The sequence below is a fragment of the Oncorhynchus nerka genome, linkage group LG23, assembly GCF_034236695.1.
Source record: "Oncorhynchus nerka isolate Pitt River linkage group LG23, Oner_Uvic_2.0, whole genome shotgun sequence".
Taxonomy (NCBI): domain Eukaryota; kingdom Metazoa; phylum Chordata; class Actinopteri; order Salmoniformes; family Salmonidae; genus Oncorhynchus; species Oncorhynchus nerka.
In genome coordinates, this window is record NC_088418.1 from 17,543,108 (window position 1) to 17,566,495 (window position 23,388).

At 43.1% G+C, this 23,388-nt stretch overlaps 1 protein-coding gene across 4 annotated transcripts; it reads left to right on the forward strand.

The window, feature by feature from the left end:
- The first annotated feature begins 1,915 nt into the window (after positions 1-1,915).
- On the forward strand, positions 1,916-21,984 carry LOC115106372 (poly [ADP-ribose] polymerase tankyrase-2-like). Of its 4 annotated transcripts, XM_029629037.2 has the most exons (6): positions 1,916-2,056; positions 2,702-2,772; positions 14,487-14,550; positions 14,777-14,966; positions 15,209-15,329; positions 21,554-21,984. In XM_029629037.2, exons 3-6 carry the CDS (start codon positions 14,538-14,540, stop codon positions 21,695-21,697), a joined length of 468 nt encoding a protein of 155 aa, XP_029484897.1. In that variant the 5' UTR covers positions 1,916-2,056; positions 2,702-2,772; positions 14,487-14,537; the 3' UTR covers positions 21,698-21,984. The 4 variants fall into 4 exon arrangements, 3 of the variants coding, with proteins under 3 accessions (XP_029484897.1, XP_029484898.1, XP_029484896.1); XR_010460669.1 differs by lacking the exon at positions 1,916-2,056 and having other exon boundaries at positions 2,595-2,772; positions 14,710-14,966; positions 15,476-21,984; XM_029629038.2 differs by lacking the exon at positions 1,916-2,056 and having other exon boundaries at positions 2,595-2,772; positions 15,476-21,984.
- The last annotated feature ends 1,404 nt before the right edge of the window (positions 21,985-23,388 follow it).

Consider the following 23,388-nt stretch of genomic DNA (forward strand, 5'->3'; position numbering starts at 1 on the left):
AACTGGTGCTAACTTATCTTAGATGAATCAGAGAGGATGTGTTAATAACTTGATAATATTGTGTTAATAACTTGATAATATTTTTTCCACCTGAAATATAAACAATTTGTTACTATTTTCTGAAGTGTTGAATAGGTGGTAGCAATGTAGTCGGCATGGATGGGTCTGCTGCTGCTAAAATGTGACTAATAGCACCATCTAGTGATAAATGAGGAAGAAGACCGCAGTGAACAACACCCACAATACATTGCCTGAAAATATCAAGTTAGCTCTGAATAAATTGATCCTCTTGATTAATAAAATATGTATTGTTATTATTTTAATATCTTATATTACAACTGATATTTTATTTATCAATGTATTTATTTATAAACAGCAACAGTCATTTTCTAATTTAGAATATGAATCCAAGCATAATCCTTGAATGGATCTACTTAAGCCTCAATGTGGACCAAGTGCACCTATAAATAAATACCATCTTTCATCCTCAGGATTTGGCGTCAGGAAATTGCACGCAGGGATGTGGTGGACTAATGCCAATGTGCACTCCCAGGATGGCGGAGGCCTCGTATCCCTACACAACGCCCGCTCCTCCGGCTATGCTGAGGAGATCAACCTCAGCTGGGCTGAGTGCAAGACTGATTCCAAACCCAGGGACAACTAGAACTACATGATCGATGTCTACATAGGTACTGTTGGAGGCTGTCCCCTTGGAAAATGTGCATTGTTTAAGCAGTGACTGTCCTCTTGTGGCTTCAAGTAAAGTGGTCACATCTCCAGAAGACTCAGATTGATACACCAATCTGTAATATGCTTTAAGGCCCACTTTTTTAAGAGCCAAGTGTGGCAACGGGTGTGCCCTCTCTATATTGTTTCTGTATAACATAGGCTATTTCTTGATATCTTGTAAATGGTGATATGGGTGATTTGGTGTTGTATTTCTGCTGCAACATGGAGCAGAGACAACGATTCGTAACACAGATGGGAGGACAGCGCTGGACCAGGCTGAAGCGTCCACTAAAGCAGTGCTGAACGGTGAGTGGGAGGACCATGTTCCTCACAAGCATTTTATATATATTGCATCTATTTTGGGCATGGGAACAGAATAGAACATGTTTCTTTGTGATACAAGAATTGCAGAACATGCAGTTGAATGAATCAAAACAATGAAACACAAAAGTTATTTTGGAATATGTTTTCACACTTTCTTCAACACAGGTGAATATATAAAAGATGACTTGCTTGAAAGTGCAAGGTGGAGAATATCTCAGATGCTTTAATGACCTCCATTCAGATGCCTTGTTATCAACTGTGACCATTCTTGTGCTCTTCATTCTAATACACGTGGTGCTTTCATAGGAGTGGGAATGAAGACAAGCTGATGGCCCTGCTAACACCATGTAATTCATGTGAACTGTCATGCCAGTGACGGTCGGAAGGTAAGTCACGTGCTCTTCTAAACTGTTCATGAACAGACTATACATTTTTCATCACATCTCGAAAATTCCAAATGCACAAAAATTATGTAAAAAACATTCCGGCCGACTGGATGTTAAAATATATTTTTGCCCAAAACATTTGACCTAAAACGAGTGTATCAGTCTCTAACCAATTAAAGTATCAAATCCAAAGACACATTTTCAAAACCACTGCTTTACCCACGTGTGTTCTGGCTCTGGCCCAACCCATTGGTTTCTGGACCAATCCCCACTAGCAGCTCAAAGAACACCTGACCCATAAGCCATGTTTATTTTTTAATTATTGTTCCTATTCTTTTTGAACCGTATTTGTCTTGCTTGGAGGTCACCTACAATACTTGAAACTAATTGAGTCCAAATGATTTTAGGCAGCGGGAACTGTCAGATGAGCAGCCCTGTTCTCCCTATGTAATTGTTGAAACGCTCTCTTATCTGACCTCTTGTGTCTGTTACAAGATTAGTTCAGACATCGTGCTTTGCTCCAGGCAGTACGTGAAGCTGACCTGGCCCACCTAAAGAAGCACCTGTCACTGGAGACCATCACCTTCAATAATCCCCTTAACCATGAAATCGCTCTGGTAAGAAACCTCACCACTGAGTTACCAACATACTACAGATACTGTTTCTGCTTATTATGGGGTGGCATGTAGCCTAGTGGTTAGAGCGTTGGACTGGTAACCAACCGAAAGGTTGCTGGATTGATTCCCAGAGCTGACAAGGTAAAAATCTATCGTTCTGCCCCTGAACAAGGCAGTTAACCCACTGTTCCTAGGCCTGTCATTGTAAGTACAAATTTGTTCTTAACTGACTTGCCTGGTTAAATAAATTAAACATAAAAATGATATAGTCAATGTATTGAAGCACTTGTATTATATAGATTTCTCTGGGTTACTCTGTACTTTCAACTAAGCAAAGTTTTAAGATCTAAAATGTGCTTTTAACAGCACTGCCAAGTGTGTGACTAACTGCTGAGAAAAGGGGCCGATTGGAATGAGAAGACTAAAGAGTCGTGAATACTGCAAAGTGTGTCAGTCAGTGACCCTTATCCCACAAGCAATTATCAGTCACTTTACACTTACCATTGTTGATATGACATATATAACTGGGTGAGTCTGAATGCACCGATAAGACTCTGAACTAAAGGTTCCTTTTGGTTCCATTGTGAAACCCATAGAAGTAGTATCACAACAACTTAAACTCGTTCGTGATGTGTTTTGTCAAAGCTTCCTTGCACCTGGCTTCTGAAAAATCCCACGACGACATAATCGAGGTGCTGGTGAAACACGAGGCAAGGGTAAGTTCAGGTGTTATCATGTTATCAATAGCATAAAGATCAAGCCAACTTGTGTGTTTGCTCTAGGATTCAAATCAAATAAAACAAAATGTTATTTGTCACATGCTTAGTAAACAACAGGCGTGGATAGACACACAATGAGTAACGATAACTTGGCCATATACCAGGGGTACCAGTACCGAGTCGATGTGCAAGGGTACGAGGTAGATATGTACTTATACAACGGAGGCTGGTGAGGGGAGGACGGCTCATAATAATGTCTGGAAAGGAGCAAATGGCATGGCATCAAACACATGGACACCGTGTGTTTGGTGTATTTGATACCATTCCACTTGATCCACTCCAGCCATTACCACAGGCCCATCCTCCCCAAATAAGATGCCACCAACCTCCTGTGACCTATACCTACACTGCTACCGTCTGGTATAGAGGTCCTGGATGGCAGGGAGCTCTGTGATGCACTGCGCCGTCCCCACTACCATCTGTAGCGCCTTGCGGTTGGATGCCAAGCAGTTGTCATACCAAGCGGTGATGCAGCCAGTCAAGATGTTCTCAAAAGTGCAGCTGTAGAACTTTTTGAGGTTCTGAGGTTCCGTGCCAAATCTTTACAGCCTCCTGAGGGGATGAGGTGTTGTGGTGCCCTCTTCACGACTGTGTTGGTGTGTTTGGACCATGATAGATTGGACATGAAGCTCTCGACCCGCTCCACTACAGCTCCGTCGATGTGAATGGGGGCGTTCTCGGCACCTCCATTTTCTGTAGTCCACAATCAGCTCCTTTGTCTTGCTGATTTTGAGGGAAAGGTTGTTGTCCTGGCATCACACAGCTAGGTCCCTGACCTAGGCTGTGTCATCATTGTCGATGAGCAGGCCTACCACCATTGTGTCGTCGGCAAACTTAATGATGGTGTCAGAGTCGTGCGCGGCCACGCAGTCGTGGGTGAACAGCGAGTACAGGAGAAGACTAAGCACGCACCCCTGAGGGCCCCCATGTTGAGGGTCAGCATGGTGGATGTGTTGTTGCCTACACTCCCCACCTGAGGGCATCCCGCCAGGAAGTCCAGGATGCAGTTGCAGAGGAAGGTGTTCAGTCCCAGAGTCCTTAGCTAAGTGATGAGCTTGGAAGGCACCATAGTATTGAATGCTGAGCTGTAGTCAATGAACAGTATTCTCAGGTAGGTGTTCCTTTTGTCCAAGTGGGGAAGGGCAGTGTGTAGTGCAATAGAGATTGCATCATCTGTGGATTTGTTGTGGCAGTATGTGAATTGGAGTGGGTCCAGGGAGTCTGAGATGATGGTGTTGATGTGAGCCATGACCAGCCTTTCAAAGCATTTCAGATGTGAGTGCTATGGGGCGATAGTCATTTAGACAGGTTACCTTGCCGTTCTTGGGCACAGGGACTAAGGTGGTCTGTCTGAAACTTGTACACTCTTATAAAAAAGGTTTGTGCGGCTCTCCTCCTAGGAGAATCCTTTTTGGTTCCAGGTAGAACCCTTTCCACTGAGGTTTCTATATCGAACTGAAAAGGGGTTCTTCAAAGGGTTCTCCTGAGGTGACAGACAAAAAGTATTTTTTGGTTCTAGATGGCCACTTTTTTTCCTAAGAGTGTAGGTACTACAGACTGGGTCAGGAGAGGTTGAAAATGTCAGTGTAGAAGCTTGCCAGCTGGCAAGTGCACATGCTCTGAGTCCTGGTAATCCATCTGACCCTGCGGCCTTGTGAATGTTAACCTGTTTAAAGTTCTTATGTTAACCTGTTTAAAGAGCGTGATCATACAGTCATCCGGAACAGCTGGTGGTCTCACACATGGTTCAGTGTTCCTTTGCTCAAACATAACAAAATCAATAGTGCTAAATTCATTGTTTTTGTAATTTTCTATTCTCCCTGATCGCCTAGCTTTTATTTAGGTTATTGTTAGTTCTCAAAGATTATATTATTTTAAAAGTTCAAGGTCCAAAAAAGTTATAGGTCCATTATCTTTTCTACATACTTTATATTTGATTTTAATAGTTTAAGTTTACACTGAAACGTCCCCCCTAAAACATGATTTCATTACTGTTTGGACTAGGTGACCCAAGAAACACAGATGGATCTGGTGTTCGGTAATAAACCAGAGAGAATCACTAAATCCTTCATTATGGTTATTGGGCTGTCTGATCATAATCTTACACTTATAGCCAGAAAGCTTTCCATGAACAGGTTTAACCACTCCACTGTTAGAAAGCTTGATCAGCTCAGAATACCTAAGAGTGAATTCAATTATTTTGAAAACGCAATTAAGGTAATGAACTGGAATGATCTCTTGTCCTATACAGATGTGGAAGCTGATAGTCAGGTTTTTCTATCCACAATCCAGATTACAACAAATGGCGTCCTAAAGAAAATCATATCCAAACCTGGCCAAAATAATAATCTTCCTTGACTAAATGGAGCAATCTGGAAACTGATGAAATAATGAGATCATGCTCTAAAAACAACCCTGAAGTTGAAATTAGAGCATGACAGACGTAGGTTTACCATGTTGAGAAATAAATCAGACAGGCCAAGGCAAACTTTATCAACATAATTGGTGAAGCAAAGGAAGAATTCTAATTGATCTGGCAGAATCTAAAAAAGTTGACAGGGAAAGACCATATTAGCACAGCAAAAAGACTAGAAATCAATGTGAATGACAGTCTAACACAGGATGCAGTCGAAATAGCAAATGTCTTCAATTCCTACTTTGTTGACTCTGTCAAGGTACTGACACAGAAACCCTCCACTGGTGTCTTGGGCTCAGTGCTAGTGAATGACACTCAACCTAAGGGAGTGTCGTGTCTTTACTATCATTAAATGAAGACATTTAGTTTTATTCAAAGATTCTTTGTAATTTGCATTTCGAGGGGGCGGCAGGGTAGCCTAGTGGTTAGAGCGTTGGACTAGTAACCGAAAGGTTGCAAGTTCGAATCCCCGAGCTGACAAGGTACAAATCTGTCGTTCTGCCCCTGAACAGGCACTGTTCCTAGGCCGTCATTGAAAATAAGAATTTGTTCTTAACTGACTTGCCTAGTAAAATAGGCTGACTGGCGGCTCCTGGCTGACTGACGGCTCTGGAGGCTCCTGGCTGACTGGCGGCTCACTGGAGCTCTTGAGCACCGAGCCTGCCCAACCTTACCTGGTTGAATGCTCCCGGTAGACAGGCCAGTGCGGCGAGGGGGAATAGTCCGCACTGGGCTGTGCTGGCGAACCGGGGACACCATGCGTAAGGCTGGTGCCATGTATGCCGGCCCAAGGAGATGCACTGGAGACCAGATGCGTAGAGCCGGCTTCATGGCACCTGGCTCGATGCCCACTCTAGCCCGGCCGATACGAGGAGCTGGAATGTACCGCACCGGGCTATGCACATGCACTGGGAAAACTGTGCGTTCCACCGCACAACACGGTGCCTGCCCGGTCCCTCTCACTCTCCGGTAAGCACGGGAAGTTGGTGCAGGTCGCCTACCTGGCTTCACCACACTCTCCTCTGCCACCCCCCGAGACATTTTTGGGGCTGCCTCTTGGGCTTCCAGCCGCGCTGCCGTGCTGCCTCCTCATACCAGCGCCTCTCTGCTTTCGCTGCCTCCAGCTCTGCTTTGGGACGGCGATATTCCCCTGGCTGAGTCCAGGGTCCTTTGCAGTCCAGAATCTCCTCCTATGTCCAGGAGTCCTGTGTACTTTGCCGCTGCTGCTGCTGTCCTTTACCACGCTGCTTGGTCCTTGGTTGGTGGGTGTTTCTGTAACGGCAGATCTCCTCTTCCTCTTGGCGGGCCGGGCACAGTGCGCGCTAACCAAGGTTGCCAGGTGCACGGTGTTTCCTCCGACACATTGGTGCGGCTGGCTTCCAGGTTGGATGCGCGCTGTGTTAAGAAGCAGTGCGGCTTGGTTGGGTTGTGTATCGGAGGAATCATGACTTTCAACCTTTGTCTCTCCCGAGCCCGTATGGGAGTTGTAGCAATGAGACAAGATAGTAACTACTAAAAACAATTGGATACCACAAAACCCACCCCAACTCACGCCCTGACCATACTAAATAAAGACAAAACAAAGGAAATAAAGGTCAGAATGTGACACATCCATACATCAATTGTCTTAAATAATTTATTTACTAACTAAGTAATTCACAGAAATGCATAAACAAGCAGTAGATAGTTACAAGAAAATGATAACGGAGTTTCCCTAGTGGGATAAACCGGCATCGCGGCTTGGTGTACAAAAGGGAAGTGTTGGTCAACTGAGATAAGACAACACACAGTTGATAATTATAACAATTGAAATGCTAATCCTTTGCACATGAACGCTCACTCATTCGGGAACAATTGCAATCAATATATATATTTACGCTCAGTGTGTCGTCGGGGTCTCTGTTGAAAAGTTTGTTTCTGTTGGAGAGTCTGTCCGTCCTCTCTCTCTCTCTCTTAGAATGGATGGTTCAGAGTGACATTCATTCATGTCGTTATAGAATAGATGTTTCGGCGGGTGTCGGTCTTCGCTTCCTAGCTGCAGACTAGTAATTAATATCAAAGACTTGTTCTTATTCTGTCGGTATCGATAGTCTAAGAGTTTAACCACGTGGTATGGTTAAAAGATTCAGCCATCTACTTAAACCTTGGCCCTCTCGTTATCGAGGTAAGCTGGTCTGCAACCTTTGTCCTCTCATAATTGAGGGAAACATGGTCTGTTGAGAAATTCTCAAGGTGGGGGTTTTATTCGGGAGAGCAGAAAAAAGGCTGTCTCATGACGCCAGGTCCTAACTGTGCTCATGGGCGGTCCTCTGATTTAGTTAAACTCAAAATGGAATTGGAGTTTCCTTCATTAAACAGTCCAAAATCCCATTACACAATTTTACAAACAGTATCATCCTCACTCATTCATCTTATACAACAATTAGATGTAAACCTCATATCTGAGGCTATTATATAAACAGCGTTATAGTAATGTGGCCGTATTGTCTCCCCTGAGTTTCACAAAATTGTACCAAATGGACCAGTTCGTAGCTGGATTCTTCAAATATCTTTTATACCTTCTCCGGAACATAAATGTTGTTCGGACCTCAAGTTCTGTGAGGTGGAAGAAATTCCTTGGTTCTCTTCTATGAAAACTCTCTCTATATACTGTGGCCAAGAGGAGATAATCTCCTCCCGGAATTTACGACATCTCTCTGACCACAAAAGCCTAAGTGTAGGAGACAGGGAGAGGGGGATGGGGCTTGCTGTACCCAAAAAGGGCAACGTCATGACAGGAGGTTTCTGAGTCAGAGGTGAACAAAGTGATTTTCTCACTACAGAACTCGAAAGCCGAAGATGTGTTTGGCCTGGACTTTGCCTTTCTTAAAACTACAAAGACTCACTCTTTAGCCCCATTACTAAGGTCACCAACACATCTATTGGTCAGGGGGTGCTTCCAAGAGTCTGGAAGTCGGCCATAATAACGGCCATCTTTAAATCAGGTGACTCTGCTGACGTGAGTAACTACAGGGCCATTAGTATACTACATGTGGTGTCGAAGGTTGCTGAAAAGTGTATAGCAGAGCAACTGATTGCCCACCTCAACAACAGCCCCTTCACATTACACTCCATGCAGTTTGGCTTCAGAGCAAAACACTCCACAGAAACAACCAACTGCTTTCTTCTGGAAAATGTGCAGTCCAAGATGGACAAATGGGGTGTGGTTAGGGCTATATTTCTAGACCTAAGGAAAGCTTTTGATACTGTTAACCATAAGGTTCTCATCACAAAAGTTCAACTCTTCCCCAGGGTGCCTTGAGATTATTGAAATCATACCTTGAAGGCAGAACCCAGTGTGTCAGAGTGAGCAACGAGCTCTCGCCCACTCTCAGCTATGATGTGGACGTGTCCCAAGAGTCAATACTGGGGTCCCTCCTGTTCAGCCTGTACATTAATGATCTGCCTTCTGTCTGTACTGGGTCTGAAGTTCAAATGTATGCAGATGATACAGTGATATATGTGCATGCAAAGAGCAAACAACATGCTGCACAAGAACTCACTACTGTAATGGTCCAGGTTACAAAGTGTCTCAGTGACTCATGTTTGCATCTCAATGTGAAAAAAAGTCTGCATGTTCTTCACAAGAGGGCAACTGATGCTACTGAGCCAGATGTCTTTGTGTCAGGGGAGAAGAACAGTCTGCATGTTGTTCACAAAGAGGACAACTGATGCTGTTGAACCAGATGTCTATGTCAGGGGAGAAGCTCCAGGTGATAAGTACCATGGCATCATAATTGATTCCAATCCTTCTTTTAAAAAACAGGTGAAAAAGGTAACTAAAATCACCAAGTTCAATCGAGCTCATTTCCGATTCACACCGAAATTGTTTGACTACAGAGGTAGAAAAACTGTAATTCAATTCTATGATACTCCCCCACTTAAGTTAACATACTGCTTGACTAGTTGGGCCCAAGCTTGCTGTACAGTATTAAAACCTATTCAGTCTGTCTACCAATAGGCTCTCAAAGTGCTTGATAGAAAGCCCAATAGCCATCATCACTGTTACATCCTCCGAAAGCATGAACTTCTGAGTTGGGAAAATCTTGTGCAATACAATGTCTTGTATTCAAGATCCTAAATGGCCTGACTCCCCCCTCCACTTAGTATTTGTGTTAAACAGAAAATCCAAACCGTTGGTAGCAGATCCACAAAGTCTGCCATGAGAGGTGACCGTATAGTTCCCTTAAGGAAAAGCATATTTAGTCCATCTGCTTTCTCTGTGAGAGCTTCCCATGTCTGGAACACACTGCCATCAGACACACAACTGCACCACCTTCACAAAAAACATGAAGACTAAAGGCTTGTGAACATAATAACAAGCTGTGTATTGCCACTTTCCATGTTGTCTGTAGCTTGTGAGGTGTTGAAGCAATGTTGCTTCTATGCATTTTGTTTTGTTGCTTTTGCTCTGTCTGCATGCTACATGTTTTATTTTTCCTTTATTTAACTAGGCAAGTCAGTTAAGAAGAAATTCTTATTTTCAATGACAGCCTAGGAACAGGGGCAGAATGACAGATTTGTACCTTGTCAGCTCGAGGGTTTGAACTTGCAACCTTCCGGTTACTAGTCCAACGCTCTAACCACTAGGCTACCCTGGCGCCCCTATGTTGTTCTGTTCTTTTCTGGGGTTTTTTACAAGCAAAAATTAAAGCAGGAAGCACCAGTGACTCGGTCTATAAAAAATGGTCAGATGAAGCAGATACTAAACTACAGGACTGTTTTGCTATCACAAACTGGAACATGTTCCAGGATTCTTCCGATGACATTGAGAAATACACCACATCAGTCACTAGCTTTATCAATAAGTGCATTGAGGACGTCGTCCCCACAGTGACTGTACGTACATACCCCAACCAGAAGCCATGGATTACAGGCAACATTCGCACTGAGCTAAAGGGTAGAGCTGACGCTTTCAAGGTGCGGGACTCTAACCCAGAAGCTTACAAGAAATGTCTCTATGCCCTGCGACAAACCATCAAACAGGCAAAGCGTCAATACAGGGCTAAGATTGAATCATACTACACCCGCTCCGACGCTCGTCGGATGTGGCAGGGCTTGCAAACTATTATAGACTACAAAGGGAAGCACAGCCGCGAGCTGCCCAGTGACACGAGCATACCAGACGAGCTAAATCACTTCTATGCTCGCTTCGAGGCAAGCAACACTGAGGTATGCATGAGAGCATCAGCTGTTCCAGACGACTGTGTGATCACGCTCTCCATAGCCGACGTGAGTAAGACCTTTAAACAGGTCAACATACACAAGGCTGCGGGCCAGACAGATTACCAGGATGTGTGCTCCGGGCATGTGCTGACCAACTGGCAAGTGTCTTCACTGACATTTTCAACATGTCCCTGATTGAGTCTGTAATACCAACATGCATCAAGCAGACCACCATAGTCCCTGTGCCCAAGAACACAAAGGCAACCTGCCTAAATTACTACAGACCCGTAGCACTCACGTCCATAGCCATGAAGTGCTTTGAAAGGCTGGTAATGGCTCACATCAACACCATTATCCCAGAAACCCTAGACCCACTCCAATTTGCAAACCGCCCAAACAGATCCACAGATGATGCAATCTCTATTGCTCTCCACACTGCCCTTTCCCACCTGGACAAAAGGAACACCTACGTGAGAATGCTATTCATTGACTACAGCTCAGCGTTCAACACCATAGTGCCCTTGAAGCTCATCACTAAGCTAAGGAACCTGGGACTAAACACCTCCCTCTGCAACTGGATCCTGGACTTCCTGATGGGCCGCCCCCCAGGTGGTGAGGGTAGGTAGCAACACATCTGCCACGCTGATCCTCAACACTGGTGTCCCCAGGGGTGCGTGCTCAGTCCCCTCCTGTACTCCCTGTTCACCCACGACTGCTTGGCCAGACACGACTCCAACACCATCATTAAGTTTGCTGACGACACAACAGTGGTAGGCCTGATCACCGACAACGATGAGACAGCCTATAGGGAGGAGGTCAGAGACCTGGCGTTGTGTTGCCAGAATAACAACCTATCCCTCAACGTAGCCAAGACTAAGGAGATGATTGTGGACTACAGGAAAAGGAGCACCGAGCACTTCCCCATTCTCATCGACGGGGCTGTAGTGAAGCAGGTTGAGAGCTTCAAATTCCTTGGTGTCCACATCAACAACAAACTAGAATGGTCCAAACACACCAAGACAGTCGTGAAGAGGGCACGACAAAGCCTATTTCCCCTTGGGAAACTAAAAATAATTGGCATGGGTCCTGAAATCCTCAAAAGGTTCTACAGCTGCAACATCGAGAGCATCCTGACCGGTTGCATCACTGTACGGCAATTGTTTGGCCTCCGGCTGCAAGGCACTACAGAGGGTAGTGCGTACGGCACAGTACATCACTGGGGCAAAGCTGCCTGCCATCCAGGACCTCTACACCAGGCGGTGTCAGAGGAAGGCCCTAAAAATTGTCAAAGACCCCAGCCACCCCAGTCATAGACTGTTCTCTCTACTACCGCATGGCAAGCGGTACCGGATTGCCAAGTCTAGGACAAAAAGGCTTCTCAACAGTTTTTACCCCCAAGCCATAAGACTCCTGAACAGGTAACCAACAGGTAACCAAATTCCCCGTACTATTTGAATTGTGTGCCCCTCCCCCCAACCCATCTTTTACGCCGTTGCTACTCTCTATTTATCTTATATGCACGGTCACTTTAAGTATACATTCATGTACATACTACCTCAATTGACCCGACCAACCAGTGCTCCCGCACATTGGCTAACCGGGCTATCTGCATTGTGTCACACCACCCGCCAAACCCCTCTTTTTACACTACCGCTACTCTCTGTTCATCATATATGCATAGTCACTTTAACCATACCCACATGAACATACTACCTCAATAAGCCTGACTAACCAGTGTCTGTATATAGCCTTGCTACTGTTATTTTCAAATGTCTTTTTACTGTTGCTTTATTTCTTTACAAACCCACCCCCACACACACACACACACACACACACACACACACACACACACACACACCTTTTTTCACACTATTGGTTAGAGCCTGTAAGTAAGAATTTCACTGTAAGGTCTACACCTGTCGTATTCGGCGCACGTGACACACTTTGATTTGATTTGATGTGCTCACTGCTTATTGTTTGCCTGTATTGTTATTGTAATCGTTTTTAATTACCTGCCCAGGGACTACGGCTGAAGATTAGTCGATTCATGTGCACTGTCCGTGTAAAAATCAACTCAAAACCCTCATTTCAATGGCAGAAAAATCCCTGTCTCCTTTTAAAAAGAATGTAATTGTGAATTGGTTTCAGTGATGAGGCGAGGGGTGAAGTATGTGTATTGGCCAAATGATTAGCACTCATGTCTCTCTCAAACACAAAAGACTGTCGGACACAAACGGTTACTAGATTGCTTTGATCAGTGTGGGTCCTCTCCAAAGACCCTTGAGAAATGAGCTCATCACACCGCTGTCCTCCCCCGCTGCCTGGTGCCCGCTCTAACTCTGTCAAATAAAGGGGTTTCGTCTGGACAATGTCATGCATTACATTCAGTTCACTGTGGTAGAGAGTGCAAAGTAGGATTGCAATACAGATCAGTGCTGCACTCGGAGAAAGCAAGGCAGTTGAGAGAGGTCGATGAACGAATGTTACAGTTACCCTTTCTGTCCCAAGAGATGTTTTCCCTCTTTTTCTTCCCTTTGTTTCCTCAGCCTGTTGGTTGGGTTTCGATCTCAAACCAGAGAGAAAAACAGAAAGAGTGAATTGACTTGTAGAGGCCCAGTACAAGACCAACTGTATATCCCAGTCCGAGATACAAGTTGACATAAAGAACAAGAGGAAGAAAGAGTCCAATGTCCAATGTGTTCACATTTGTAGCACATAGATGTGTCTGCTTTGCTCATCAAGTACGACGTATGCGTGAACGCCACAGATAAGTGGGCGTTCACCCCACTGCACGAGGTGACACAGAAAGGGACGAACCCAGCTGTGTGCCCTGCTATTGGCAAATGGGGCCGACCTCGCCCTCCACAACCAGGAAGGCTAGTCACTACTGGACCTCGTCAAGGTAACCATCCTCACACGCTTGCTATTTTAAAGGTTATTGGGTTTGTTTCTTCCCCCGCTTCGCGGACCAGATCAGTCCAGCTGGCTGTATGTTTGACACTCCTGGGTTACGTTGTCTGTCACCCTCACAGATAGCCACCACACTCACCTGCAATATGGATGCAGATATACAAAAATGAATTCTATATGCTATATGAATTAAACAAAAGTTATTCAAAGTATACATTTCTAAAGTTACAATAGATTGCCATAGATGTTCTGTTAATTACCAAAATTACTAAAGAATCCGGTAACTTTGTTAAATTAAAGGCAGCTTTGCAACCCTAATCATGCCCTCTTTCTGAAAAGACGAGAGGACCCGTCTCTGTGCCTGGCAAATACATTCCTAGAATGTGCTCTCAATTTCATCACACATTGATCAATGACTTGAATGGACTGTATGCATGTCATGGGTTAGCTCATATAGAGGCATGTAGCCTTATTCATACTCATGGGTCGTTGAGGCGTTGGCATCAATCGCTAATGCAGTCTATTCGTGTTCCTCTGTACGGTTGTACTGTGATTGTCTTCATTATTTTGTGTCATTCTTAATTTCTCCTCTTGGTCGATAAGTGACAAATACACCATTTTTTGCTTCATTTCTCTTTTCTTTTTTTCAACTTTTGTATTTGCTATTTTATTACGATCCCCATTAACTGTTGTGAAAGCAGCAGCTACTCTTCCTGGAGTCAACTTTCTCCAGGCAGACGATGTTTGTGCCTTGTTGACATCGGCTAGGCCACCTTCAGCCCTGCACGGTTGCTATAAACCCAACGTCATCATTATGCCGGCCCCTGTTGGTTCCCCCCCAGCCTCTCAACCAGCTGGACGCCCCTGTCCAGCAGCAGTCTGGACAACCAGGCCAACAACATGCACTGCCTTCCCTGAGCTATCTGCTCTCCTAGGACCATCTGTTTAGTAGTTATCCTGTCAGCTTTAAACCAATTCCGACCAGATAATGGAAGCCGATTCTCAACCGTACTTTCAATTTGGTTCAAGTTATTACAACATTATTGACCACCATTGGAATGCATTCTCTTTTAGAGAGTAGATTCTTGTTCATTCACCATTTCCCCCTCTTGAACTGCAGATCCAGAAAGGTCAACCATCGAAGGAGGATCTTGTTCATTCCAATGAACGGATGGTGTTCCACGGTAAGAGAATAACACAGCCAATAGCACAGCCCACGTTCCACTGAGCAACCATCAACCCATGACACTTCAAAAGCCCCCACATGTCATATTGTGTTCTTGTGTTCAAGGTTGATCTTTTCTCTTGTGCTTCCCCTTTTATTTTGTGTTTTGAACCCTCAGAAATCCAATTTACAGTAGTGCTCATTCCAGCATTCATTGGATGACTCATCCACTCTTGGCCAAACAGGTTTACCGTTTGTAAAAGCCATCATCCACAAGGGTTTCGATGAAGGGCACACTTACATAGGAGGGCATGTTTGGAGCAGGCAATCTACCTTACGGAGAACTCGTGGAAGAGTGAACCAGTACGTCTACGGAATAGGAGAAGGCACAGGCTGCCCTCTGCACAAAGACGGGTCCTGCTACGTGTGCCGAAGGTAAACCAGCCGTCCAGTCCTTTTGATATTTCTCTACTACAGTGAACAATATCACAGCTCAGGTCGTAGTCACCACAGTTCAACTAGATCAAGCCGTGGCTTGTCAACATAATGAACCAATGAGACTTTCATTAAGAAATCATTTCTCAAATGTATCAAGTGGATAGGATGGCGGTTCATTCCTGGTGTCACATGATGTCTGATTGTCTGTGATGGGCTCTATGGCTTCTATATGTCTCCAGGCACCTGCTTTTCAGTGCCATAAAGTTGGCCCACTCCCCTCCAGGACACCACTCTGTCACGGGGAGGCCCAGTGTCAACGGACTGGCACTGTCAGAGTATGTCATCTACAGAGGAGAGCAGGTACAGTAACTAGTTGCTTTGGCAACTGATTTAGTGTGCTACCTTAATTTTGACACTTTGAGTCAACTACTGAAGTTGCAAGTGTCACTGGATTATCATTTTTTGTCATCAGACTTACATTAGAGTTGTAATACTTCTCCTCTTAGACCTAATGTGTTAGTTGGATGGAAGAACCTGACACCCTCAGCACACAGGGGGACAAACACATGCCTGTAGGTGACAGCATTCCCTCCCCCATATGCCCCCCAAAGCACAACTATGACAACATAACAACATAACCAACAAAAACAGATCACAACTCCTGCAGCTCTGTTGCACGCTGGGTAAGTATCTAATCAATGGTAGGCTTCAAGGGAACACCTATGGTAGGTACACCTATAGTTCATCTCTTGGCAGTAGTACTGTAGACTACTTTATCACTGACCTCAACCCAGAGTCTCTCAGAGCGTTCACAGTCAGCCCACTGACACCCCTATCAGATTGTAGCAAAATCACAGTCTATTTGAACAGAGCAATACTCAGTCATGAGGCATCACAGCCAAAGGAACTGAGTAACATTAAGAAATGCTATAGATGGAAGGACTGTAGTGTGGAAACCTACCAAAAAACAATTAGGTAACAACAAATTCAATCCCTTTTAGACAACTTCCTGGACAAAACGTTTCACTGTAACAGTGAAGGTGTTAACTTGGCAGCAGAAAAACTAAACTGTTTTTCCCCTCTCAGCTTCGCTATCAAATCAAAAAAGTTCAAACAGAAAACTGACGAAAATGAACAACAATGACAAATGGTTTGATGAAGAATACAAAAACCTAAGAAAGAAATTGAGAAACCTGTCCAAACAAAAACATAGAGACCAAGATAACCTGAGTCTACGCCTTCACTTTAGTGAATCACTAAAACAATGCAGAAATACACTACGGAAAAAGAAGGAACAGCACGTCAGAAATCAGCTCAATGTAATTGAAGAATCCACAGACTCTAACCACTTCTGGGGAAATGGCAAAACACGAAACAAACAACAACACAAATAATTATCTATCCAAAATGGAGATGTATGGGTAAACCACTTCTCCAATCTTTTTGGCTCTATATCAAAGAACAAACATCAAAAACATATACAGTTGAAGTCGGAAGTTTACATACACTTAGGTTGAAGTCATTAGAACTAGTTTTTCAACCACTTCACACATTTCTTGTTAACAAACTATAGTCGGTTAGGACATCTACTTTGTGCATGTCACAAGTCATTTTTCCAACAATTGTTTACAGACAGATTATTTCACTTATAATTCACTGTATCACAATTCCAGTGGGTCATATGTTTGCATACACTAAGGTGACTGTTACCTTAAACAGCTTGGAAAATTCCAGAAAATAATGTCATGGCTTTAGAAGCTTCTGATAGGCTAATTGACATCATTTGAGTCAATTGGAGGTGTACCTGTGGATGTATTTCAAGGTCTACCTTCCCAATCAGTGCCTCTTTGCTTGACATCATGGGATTTTTTTAAAAATCAGCTAAGACCTCAGAAAGAAATTGTAGACCTACATAGTGTGGTTCATCCTTTGGAGCAATTTCCACACGCTTGAAGGTACCACGTTCATCTGTACAAACAATAGTACGCAAGTATAAACCCCATGGGCCCACCCAGTCCTCATACCGCTTAGGAAGGAGACGCATTCTGTCTCCTAGAAATGTACTTACTTTGGTGAGAAAAATGCTAATCAATCCCAGAATAATAGCAAAGGACCTTGTGAAGATGCTGGAGGAAACAGGTACAAAAGTATTTATATCCACAGTAAAACGAGTCCTATACTGACATAACCTGAAAGGCCGCTCAGCAAGGAGGAAGCCACTGCTCCAAAACCGCCATAAAAAAGCCAGACTATGGTTTGCAACTGCACATGGTGACAAAGATCGTACTTTTTGGAGAAATGTTCTCTGGTCTGATGAAAAAGAAATGGAACTCTTTGGCCATAGTGACCATCGTTTTGTTTGGAGGAAAAAGGGGGAGGCTTGCAAGCCGAAGAACACCATCCCAACCTTGAAGCACGGGGGTGGCAGCATCATGTTGTGGGGGTGATTTGCTGCAGGAGGAAGTGGTGCACTTCACAAAATAGATGGCATCATGAGGAGGAAAATTATGTGGATATATTGAAGCAACATCTCAAGACATCAGTCAGGAAGTTAAAGCTTGGTCACAAATGGGTCTTCCAAATGGATAATGACCCCAAGCATACTTCCAAAGTTGTGGTAAAATGGCTTAAGGACAACAAAGTCAAAGTATTGGAGTGGCCATCACAAAGCCCTGACCTCAATCCCATAGATAATTTTCTGTGGGCAGAACTGAAAAAGCATGTGCGAGGCCCACAAACCTGACTCAGTTACACCAGCTCTGTCAGGAGGAATGGGCCAAAATTCACCCAACTTATTGTGGGAAGCTTGTGGAAGGCTACCCAAATGTTCGACCTAAGTTAAACAATTTAAAGGCAATGCTACCGAATACTAATTGAGTGCATGTGAACTTCTGACCCACTGGGAATGTGATGAAAGAAATAAAAGCTGAAATAAATCATTCTCTCTACTATTATTCTGACATTTCACATTCTTAAAATAAAGTGGTGATCCTAACTGACATAAGACTGGGAATTTTTACTAGAATTAAATGTCAGGAATTGTGAAAAACTGAGTTTACATGTATTTGGCTAAGGTGTATGTAAACTTCCGACTTCAACTGTACATGTTCAAATACAAGTCTTAAACTATTAAAGACTACCAGAACCCACCGGATTATCCAATTACCTTGAATGAACTATAGAACAAAATATAAACCCTCCAACCCAAAAATGCCCGTGGTGTTGATGGTATCCTCAATGAAATGATAAAATCTACAGTCAACAAATTCCAATTGGCTGCACATAAACCCTCTTAAGGATCAGACCCTTTTTTTCCATTTTCACCTAAAATGACATACCCAAATCTACCTGCCTGTAGCTCAGGCCCTGAAGCAAGGATATGCATATTCTTGGTACCATTTGAAAGGAAACACTTTGCAGTTTGTGTAAATGTGAAAGGAATGTAGGAGATTATAACACCTTAGATCTGGTAAAAGATCATACAAAGAAAAAAAAACTTGTTTTACCAACTTTGAAATGCAAGAGAAAGGCCATAATGTATTATTCCAGTCCAGGTGCAATGTAGATTTTGGTCACTAGATGGCAGCAGTGTATGTGCAACTTTTTAGACAGATCCAATGAACCATTGTATTTCTGTTCAAAATGTTGTATCATGACTGCCAAAATGTGCACTCTCCTCAAACAATAGCATGGTATTCTTTCACTGTAATAGCTACTGTAAGTTAGACAGTGCTGTTAGAATAACAAGAATTTTAGCTTTCTGACAATATCAGATATGTCTATATCCTGGGAAATGTTCTTGTTACTTACAACCTCATGCTAATCGCATTATCCTACGTTAGCTCAACCATCCCGCAAGGGACCCCCAATCCTAAAAAAGTTTTAACATAAATCTTAGCTCTGGCATCTTCCCCAGTATTTGGAACCAATGACTGATCACCCCAATCCACAAAGTGGAGACAAATTTGACCCCAATTAACTACCGTGGGATATGTGTCAACAGCAACCTTGGGAAAAATCCTCTGCATTATCATTAACAGCAGACTTGTACATTTACACAGTGAAAACAACGTTCTGAGCAAATGTCAACTTGGCTTTTTACCAAATTATCGTACGACAGACCACATATTCACCGTGCACACCCCAATTGACAAACAATCCAAAAAAAAGGCTTAAACCCCACCCTCTTCAACATATATCAAATCAAAGTGTATTTGTCACGTGCGCCAAATACAACAGGTGTAGAGTAGACCTTACAGTGAAATGCTTACTTACAGGCTCTAGCCAATATTGCAAGAAAGGTGTTTGGTGAACAATAGGTAAGCAAAGAAATAAAAACAACAGTAAAAAGACAGTGAAAAATAACAGTAGTGTGGCTATATACGAGGCTATAAACAGTAGCAAGGCTATAAAAGTAGCAAGGCTACATACAGACACCGGTTAGTCAGGCTGATTGAGGTAGTATGTACATGTAGATATGGTTAAAGTGACTATGCATATATGATGAACAGAGAGTAGCAGTAGCGTAAAAGAGGGGTTGGCGGGTGCTGGATGGGACACAATGCAGATAGCCTGGTTAGCCAATGTGCGGGAGCACTGGTTGGTCGGCCCAATTGAGGTAGTATGTACATGAATGTATAGTTAAAGTGACCGTGCATATATGATAAACAGAGAGTAGCAGCAGCGTAAAAAGAGGGGTGGGGGGGGCACACAATGCAAATAGTCCGGGTAGCCATTTGATTACCTGTTCAGGAGTCATATGGCTTGGGGGTAAAAACTGTTGAGAAGCCTTTTTGTCCTAGACTTGGCACTGGTACCGCTTGCAATGCTGTAGTAGAGAGAACAGTCTATGACTGGGGTGGCTGGGGTCTTTGACAATTTTCAGGGCCTTCCTCTGACACCGCCTGGTATAGAGGTCCTGGATGGCAGGCAGCTTTGCCCCAGTGATGTACTGTGCCGTACGCACTACCCTCTGTAGTGCCTTGCGGTCAGAGGCTGAGCAATTGCATTTCCAGGCACAGAAATATCAATGAATTGGCAAGGACACTAGAACCTTCTGCAGCACCCTGCCTCACCATACTACAATCTGAAGTCAAATGTCTACTCTTTGCTGATGATCTGGTGCTTCTGTCACCAACCAAGTAGGGCCTACAGCAGCACCTAGATCTTCTGCACAGATTCTAGGCCTGGGCCCTGGCAGTAAATCTCAGTAAGACCAAAATAATGTATTTGTGGTCCAGTCGCCAGGACCACAAATACAAATTCCATCTAGACACTGTTGCCCAAGAGCACACAAACTATACATACCTTGGCCTAAACATCAGCTCCACAGGTAACTTCCACAAAGCTGTGAACAATCTGAGAGATGAGGCAAGAAGGGCCTTCTATGCCATCAAAAGGAACATAAAATTTGACATACCAATTAGGATCTGGCTAAAAGTACTTGAATCAATTACAGATCCCATTGCCCTATATGATTGTGAGGTCTGGGGTCTGATCACCAATCAATAATTCACAAAATGGGACAAACACCAAATGAGACTGCATGCAGAATTCTGCAAAAATCTCCTCCATGTACAACGTAAAACACCAAATAATGCATGCAGAGCAGAATTGGGCCGATACCCGCTAATGATCAAAATCCAGAAAAGAGACGTTAAATTCGGCAACCACCTAAAAGAAAGCAATTCCCAAACCTTCCCTAACAAAGCAATCACACACAGAGAGATGAACAGACCCCACAGAGCCCCAGGACAGCAACACAATTAGACCCAACAAAATCATGAGAAAACAAAAAGGCAATTACTTGACACATTGTAAAGAATTTACAAAAAAAACAGAGCATACTAGAATATTTGACCCTAAACAGAGAGTACACAGTGGCAGAATACCTGACCACGGTGACTGACCTAAACTTCAGGAATGCTTTGACTATGTACAGACTCAGTGAGCATAGCCTTGCTATTGAGAAAGGCTGGTGTAGAGAAGACAGGCTATGCGCACACTGCCCACAAAATGAGGTGGAAACTGAGCTGCGCTTCCTAACCTCCTGCCAAAGGTATGACCATATTAGAGACACATATTTCCCTCAGATTACACAGATTCACAAAGAATTAGAAAACAAACTCGATTTTGATAAACTCCCATATCTATTGGGTGAAATACCACAGTGTGCCATCACAGCAGCAAGATTTGTGACCTGTTTCCACAAGAAAAGGTCAACCAGTGAAGAACAAACACCATTGTAAATACAACCCATATTTACTGTATGTTTATGTATTTTCCCTTACGTACTTTAACCATTTACACATCGTTACATTATATCGTTATATCGTTATATATACATAATATGACATTTGAAATGTATTTATTCTTTTGGAACTTCTGTAAGTGTAATGTTTACTGTCCATTTTTTCATTGTTTCTTTTTCTTTTGTTTATTATCTACTTCACTTGCTTTGGAAATGTTAACATATGTTTCCCATGCCAATAAAGCCCCTTGAATTGAATTGGTAGCATGCCCTTTGGACTACCAAGCAGTTTAAATTGGGTTAATCTGACACCTCTGTCAATGATCCTCTCTAGGCCTGTCAAGAGTTTTTATCACCTGTCAGATGCCTCTGTGGCTGGATAACAGTGGTACCGAGGAGGGAAGCACAGCAGTTGAATTGTAAAGTAGAACCTCTTAGCCTGTTTCTGTTATGTTCGGTGCAGCAACAGCTTTACTAAATGCATGTACAAACAATGGTACCCTATCCATTCTTACAAAGACTGTATCCATTCTTACAAAGACTGTATCCATTCTAACAAAGACTGTATCCATGCTAACAAAGACTATGTAGGTCAACTACAACTAGTTCAAGTCTATCACTGTAATTAAAGAAGAGTATTTGTTACATTAGAGCACATTGCAAAAAGTTTAAGTATTTATTTTTATTGTACTAGCTTGTTCATTTATTGACATGTCTATGCCAAAGTGTCCTAGGTCTGAGTTATTATAAATGAATGACCTATAGGATATGTATTCCTGTCAAAATCTGTGATCTCAAGGTCTGCCTTGTGGGAATGTTTGGGTCGTATTCATTAGGGCACATCGTAAAGTTGTGCAATTGATAATGAATGTTTCTTAGTGGACAAGCCTAGGTGGTTTCAGTCAGTTTTTCTTCCTTTTGGTGACTATTCCGAATGAACACAACCCTGGCTTATTTATCCAGTATTGTAATCAGCAGCTGGACACAGTTTAGATTATTATCCAGTTAGAGGTTGAATTGTTTGGTCTCCATAGTGACAGTTAAAACATTAGGATCAGTGTCCTTTCATTCGGTAATGGTGGCCACAGCGATTCTCAATTTCTCTTTGTCACTGCCTACAAAGAGCTTCATTCAAATTGTCATCATCTCAAGCCTCTCTACAGTGAAGGATAGTCTTTGTTGCTTTGAATGCTGTTTGTTTTATGCAACACACGGATGACACGAGACTGTGCAGCGAAAACAACACATGTAGTTCATGTAGCTGTTTCCCTGTCCTTAGATTGTTTGTATGAGCCCTGTCAGTCATTTGAAATAATGTGAAGTTAATTGACACTTATATGCTGTGGTTGTTAAATGTTCTGGCAGCACGTTGTTCATTCTGCATTGTATTCCTGTCTGGTTCCTGTTCATTACAGAGATCTCAGGTTTGAACAGTTGGCTTAGTGCTTCTTGGAACTTGGTGGGGAATCCTTTCAACTCAAACGAGCTTTTTGTGAATCCTTGGATCCTTGTTTGATGTACTGTAAATCATTTGTTGTTAAGTTACATGTCATAAATTCTGCACCAAACTATGCTCTGTCTGATATCCCAAGGTTTTTATAGGCGGTGGAATAACTGTCCTTGTTGACTAATAATTTTTCCCTTGTCAGTGTGATGCTTCCAAAGGGCATCACTTCCGTCATACCTAATGCTTACCTTCCAGTGTTTTCTTTTGAAGTTGTTGAGTATCCAATAGATGGCACTGTATCACTCTTCAGTTCAAGACGTTTTGACGTGCAAGAGAAGACATTTGGGGCATAGGAGTGGGCTTGTTGAAGTTTTATGTAGTGGAACCTATTGTCCTATTGGAATTGATTGTATGTCAGCTTTGGTTATCTGGGCCCTGATTCTGGTGTAAGCCCTGTATTCATTATATGATGGATACTTTACAGAGTATTCATCACTGTCTGGACCCTGGAGATAGATGTATTGTCCAATGATAAGAATGTATGTTGTGTGTTGGAGAAAGATGTTGCATTGATGACATGTGTGATACAGGTATATGATAAAATGCCAACAGCCCCCTTTAACTATTCAACCTTGTTTACGACAAACAATTACACCTCCTGCACAAATAGGACATCTTAAGTTATACTTAAATCCAAAATGGTTCTCTCGTAAATTAGTAAG